The sequence below is a fragment of the Calliopsis andreniformis genome, chromosome 6, assembly GCF_051401765.1.
Source record: "Calliopsis andreniformis isolate RMS-2024a chromosome 6, iyCalAndr_principal, whole genome shotgun sequence".
Taxonomy (NCBI): Eukaryota; Metazoa; Arthropoda; class Insecta; order Hymenoptera; family Andrenidae; genus Calliopsis; species Calliopsis andreniformis.
Genome location: NC_135067.1, coordinates 20103543 through 20109542, shown reverse-complemented (window position 1 = coordinate 20109542; position 6000 = coordinate 20103543). Strand labels below are relative to the sequence as shown.

General features: G+C 43.0%; 1 protein-coding gene across 1 annotated transcript in view; it reads right to left on the bottom strand.

The window, feature by feature from the left end:
* Nucleotides 1-1980: 1980 nt before the first annotated feature.
* Nucleotides 1981-6000, bottom strand: part of Ubce2h (ubiquitin conjugating enzyme E2H) — a 30495-nt gene continuing 26475 nt past the window's right edge. Inside the window, exons 3-5 of the mRNA XM_076381581.1 lie at nt 2648-2815; nt 2409-2537; nt 1981-2217 (exon numbers count right to left, since the gene is read on the bottom strand). Of these exons, the coding sequence (XP_076237696.1) occupies nt 2081-2217; nt 2409-2537; nt 2648-2815 (434 nt within the window). The 3' untranslated portion in view covers nt 1981-2080. The remainder of the gene's footprint in view (nt 2218-2408; nt 2538-2647; nt 2816-6000) is intronic.

Here is a 6000-nt window from a genome sequence, read left to right as displayed (position 1 = left end):
AATTTACGTACCCCGTGGATGCCTAGTATAAATAACAATTATACTCTAAACGATTGCAACTATTTGAAGGAAAAAAAAAAAGTTAATGAAAGACAGACGTGGTCGTCGAAAAGTGGTTTCGACGGATTGCGTTAGACGGTTGCGTCGAAGTTACTTCTACCTCCTCCCGCGTGAATGATATCTACATCCATGTCCGAATAGTGGTGCATGTCCGTGGTCGAGAACGCCGCGGCTTCGTCTTCGCGCGACTCGGCTCGCAAACGCGCGGTCGATGGGCTCGCGCGCGTCTCGATACAGGAGGCCGAGGCGGACGTTTCGTATTCCCGACTCGTGTCTTCGATCGTCGCTTCCCTTCCGTCGAACAGCGCCGATCGGGCGGATTTCAACTGCGGCTGCGACGTTCCGACACTAACATCGCTACTTAAACGCCGTTTATACCGTGGATATGTCAGCGTCATCAACACCGCTGTTGAAGCCTGTTCTCGTTGCTGCGCCCTACGAGGGAAACGTTGAGGGATGATGATGGCAGAATAAAAAGGAAGATGGACCGTAATACCCATGTTCCATGCGTCTTTTTCCGGTCTCTTTTGTTTTTATAAGTACCTTTGTCTTCTAAAGAAAAAAAAAAGAAAAAAGAAAAAAAGAATGCGAATACAGGGTGAAATATTTGGGGAGATAGTTGAGGCGATCTAGTGCAAGGTTTCTGAACGAGGGTTGTATGGCTCTTTAGAAGTCTCGATGCTGAATTTTTGGGACCACGTCAAGAAAAGGAAGATAGGGACAAGAAAAAAATAGGGAGAGACGAAAAGAAAAAGGGAAAGAGAGCTCAGAAGAGGTTGAGAAACCCTGATCTAGTGGAAGAGAAAATGTAATGAGTCTGACTAGGACATTAGTTCAAACTTCAATGTTTTTGACTTGACACAAACCAACTGCGCTCTTTCCTACAAACATCTCCCGATTTCCACAATTGTATTCGTAAAACTTAGACTATAGAAGGCTTTTACATTTCACTGTATCAAAACATCTTCCTTCCATTTTACCTCTTCCACGATCTCCATAAATATTTCGACGTGTATCTGGGACAACGTGTATAATTGGGAACGCGGTTTGAAAAGCTTTCTCGGCACGTTATCGCACATCGTCCCCCCTCCAGCTGCGTTGCGTTTTCAAGACTCTTGTTTTCTCTGCTAACGAGACACACGAACGTTTGGTAAAAGCTTTTCGTACGGGGTGACAAAAGAGTCGTTACTCTGCGAGAATTTTTGAACCACGAGAAACAACGTTGGCCGGGATAACGCTAATCCGAGTTAGCGTGCTAGCAAGTCGGCGGCACGCGTACGGAGAAGCAGGGGCGTTGCGACACCCGTAAGAATTACAAATTGTTGGCAGAAACGAAATCGGCTTTCGTGTTCGTGCACCGTGTTAACGACCCGACTATCGGCGATCGGTGGGAAAAAAGGAAAGAGAGAATGTAAAAGAAAGACATAAAAAGTCCGAAACAAGGAGGTTTATAATCATGCTAAACCGTATAAATAAAAAGGTTTTCCCGCGGTAAAATCACAAAAATAACGATATTAATCGGGAGAATAGATAAAAGTCGCGATTGTCGATCGATAACTATGACCAAGCTGAGCCAGGAAAATTCGGGAAATGAACAGTCCCAGTCGATCGACGACGAACCCGTGAGTTCCACAAGAAAACGGTTCTCCCTCGATCAGCAACGATGGCTGCGCTTCCTTCATCGTCTCTCGACGACGAGGAGCAAGCGCGCCTCGCACACAGAGAACTCCAAAAGCGATTCTCTCTTGTCTTTTTACGTATAGTACTTTGTATTGTGTTTACTGCTTCTCCTTTTTTTCCTTCTACCTTTCGACAATGAAACAAGAACCTGCGTCGCGAATCGAACGTGTCTACGAAACAAAGAGAGTGACGAGTGCTGCCACGTTGGCTAAACCGATAGTGAGGTGTGTCTGGAGGTTCCGAGAATGTTTAAAGCATCTCTATTTGGTAGGACGAGCGATTATCGGAGTGTACAGGGAATCGAGATTAAGGATATGGGTACGGATGGTAAAATATTTGGTTACAACTCCATGTCCTGCGCCTCGTCCTCGCTGAAGTCGCTCATCGAAGACTCGCTATCGGACGACATCCCGTTTCCGGTACCGCCGTTCTCCTGGTCCCTTAGCGCTTCCTCCGTCGCGTATTTCCTCACGTAATCTGCCAAGAAATCAACAGGGAAATTGCATCCTGACTAATCTGTACGGATATTCTAGCTGAAATTACCGACCGATGCGATCGATCGACAAATTGAGTTTTCATCACAAGATAATATTTTGTAAAAATATCCCGTGTATTATAGGACACGAGTTAAAGAAAGAGAAACTGGCATATAGTGCGTGACAACTCACCTGCTACCTTCTTCTTGTACTCCTCAGGTTTGTGTAGATACATGGCCGCTGCGTCGCCATTTAGGGGGTCGATTGGATTAGGATATGTTAACAACTGGGGCAGGAAAGATTCGAAGATATTCGATAGATCTGAAACAGAGGACCAAATAATGGACCTTGTTTCTGGGCTATAGGAAATTTGACATGAATGTATGAGAAATTTCTAAATTAATTCAGATTCAGCGGACGTGAATACATACCATAAAGGGCAGTCCAAGCCTGGTTTATCACATCCAGACATACCGTACCCGAGACTTCGTCAATGTTAGGGTGGTACACCTTGTTCATAAAACCGATCGAAGGAGATTTGAAGGGGTAGTGCTCGGGCAAGTGAACCCTCACCTTCCATATTCCACCCTCGTAAGGCGCTGTAACATCGAGCAAGAGTATTTAGTAGCCATCGTACCCAGACTGTCAACAGAAAAATATTTCCCAACAATCTTTCCCTGTCGGAATTGCAGATGCTCTCTCTGGTGAAAAAACTCATCGAACATCGCTATTCAGAAAGTATAATACATCCTCCATATATAGTATCACGACTTGGAACCAGAAACGAGTCTATTTCGTGATCAGAATATATTTCTGAACCTCAAGACTAATCATAAATCTTCTGTTAGGCCGATTAATCAAGGTCCTACTCTATGTCGTGACTCAGAAACTAATGGTATATCGAGAAAACACTATACTCTAAAAGTATCGAAAAAACAGAAAGGGGCCAGTAGATTCATCCAATCCGATGCGTTTCATCGGTGAGGAACTATTCCAACACGGTAATCGACTTATTTCCAGGCAAACGGAATACTGCTCCGACGATTTCAGGCTCGATTATCGAAATTGCAGGTACAGTTATCGATGATATTCCAGCGGCAGCTGGAGAGTCAGAGGCCATGCCCGTGACTCGCGATAGATTCGAGGAAACTGGAACATTCAACGGTAAAACTCCCCCAGAACGCGTTATTCTTTCGCGCAGGAAAAGGGACGGGAAATGAATGGAAGGAAGGAAGGAAGGAAGGCTGCTTCCATTGTCCACCGAGGGAATCCATCAAAGTCTGGGACACGAGATGTTTTTAGATCGAAGCTCACTTAAAGTGCTCTCCTTTCACCGTGGGAAGACTCCTAGGTGCATGAAACAATGCAAATTTCGGGCAAGATGCGCTTTTGTTCTGCGCAAACTGCGTATTACCGAGGACCGTTTATTTTATGGTATCCCTGGGAGAAGATGATAAAATCAAAATTGATTATATTCAAACGGTGTCCTATTTGAAAATGTTACTACTGGGACACTTGAGTGAACCATGTAGCCGAATGTCGAGAGAGCACTGTAGACTAATTAAATACTACTTAAATTGAAAATTGAACCTAATTTTTGTAAGTATATATCATAAAAATGACGCATATATTTCACATCACTGTACATCTGTACAATTTCTCTCAATTTATAGTCTCATGCAGATTCCACTCTATTTCCAGGAATCACCCCTAAAAGGAGATAATGTCATTGAACATGATTAATGATCTCGATAGCAGCATTCATTTTAAACATTTTAGTTAATTCAAAACTACATTTTCAGCAACAAATTAATACGTTTATTATACTGCAAACGAGCAATATGTGTTCAATACGTCTCGAGGTATTTTCATTCCCGTTTTCATCGGTGATATTGTAATCTAGCAACGGTTAATTGATACTGACCGATCACGTATCTTCCAAATTAATACCGTATTATCAGTGAAACGGAGAAATCGGGCTATCGCATATCATGATTACACGGAAACCGGAAAAGCCCTCGGGCATCGATGCGGAGTGACGTACACAGCCCTCGCTCTGTTTAACGAATATTCGTTCCTGGGCCATCTGCAACGAAAATTGCGGCAATAATGTGGGGAACGATGATCAATTAATAATGAACAATTTTACTTCGCGTGTCAGTTCCTCAATGCGCGCCAGCTGGGGAACGATAACTAATAGTTGAGCCATTGTTAACAGGAATTGGATCAAAGTATATTGCAAACGTGTTAGAACTTGATTATACCAGTTTCATATCCTTTGCGAATGCTTTGATATGAGATAATGAAGGTAATACGGTCGCATTCAGATTTAGATATCGCGCACAAGGCTGTTAGTAATTTCTGGACTCACTGACCATGTCATTCTATGATTAGATGTACGTAGAGCTTCCATTTAGGGAACCCTCTCATTTTGTTTTAGGGAACATGTAGCAATATTTTGATGACAATTTGTTTGCGTAGACAAATTTTAGATATAATTTAAGTAGATTAAAAATCATTTTTTTAACCACTTTACAATCACCTTCATAAAATATTGACTTTTAGAATTGAACCATGATCCTTTCATTACCTATAGATCCTCCATAGAATAGTGGATTCTCTCCATTTTTGAGATGATCAAAAAACAACTAATTTTGAACTTGGTCTGTTGTTCAACTCGCCCATTCTATTGTAATCTCATCTAGCGACTTAACTACAGCAGCTCCCTGACATTACCAAAGCCCCAGAACACTGAACTTGATATTCTTAATTATTACCACATCGCGACCAAGATGTGCTCTAAATGATTCACGCCGCCTCTCCAGCACCCCGTTAACCTTGCACGGTCAGCAGACGAGAAGAAAAGCTCGCTAGGGAGCAGGTTGAAGGGCGAATTCTCGAATGGTTAGGAAAGGTGAGCAGGAGCTAGAAGGCGGTTCTCTTGCGTGGTTCTCGTCGGTCTTCCGATCGCCGCTGCGAACTGAGTTTTGCCTTCAAGAATCGCGAACGCGCGCGCTGGTGCACACGTACACGTGACGATGCAGCCGTGCATTATGCCCATCGTGGGTGTAGGCGAGAAACGTGACCCACCTGTGCGTACACGCACGTGCAGGCACACACTCGCGCGTGGCCGCAGATTCACGGTGAAAGTATCGATATCCAACACGGAATCGAAGCTAGGGGAATGCAACCAGCCGGTGTTAATGCCTGCCCAACGCTGAGACTTTGTAGAACCTTGACTCATCCTTCCTCTCCTGTCTCCTTCGATTTTCTTGCTTATGTCGAAGACAACGAAATATATTTCTTATTATTACAACAATTTTAGAACAGACTAGATCTAGTTTCAAAGATCTTCTACTTGTATTATTACACTCATAAAGTACTATAAGAATTACAATTGATTTTAGAGACCTCTTGAACACCTGTGCTATCACAAACGCCTCCCCTACCGGACCAATACGACTGGTTCAAGGAAACTTAAACGATTGCTTCTATAATTATATTCCAAGGTTCTACTGGCACTTTTAATTACACACAGTTGATCAAATTTGTAATACACCGCACATCTGTAGTATAATAATAACACAGCTTACTTCTTTCATTATAGGTACTATTATCTATTGTTAAAGATCCTATTTCTCTATTCCATTCACACATAAATGAAACTCTTTGTTTCGCTACCCTGCACAATGCTCGACCAATCGCCAGCATATTCCCCATGCCCTGAAGCACGAACGCAACACGTTTAATAAAGATAATTGCAAGGACCCGATATAACCATGCA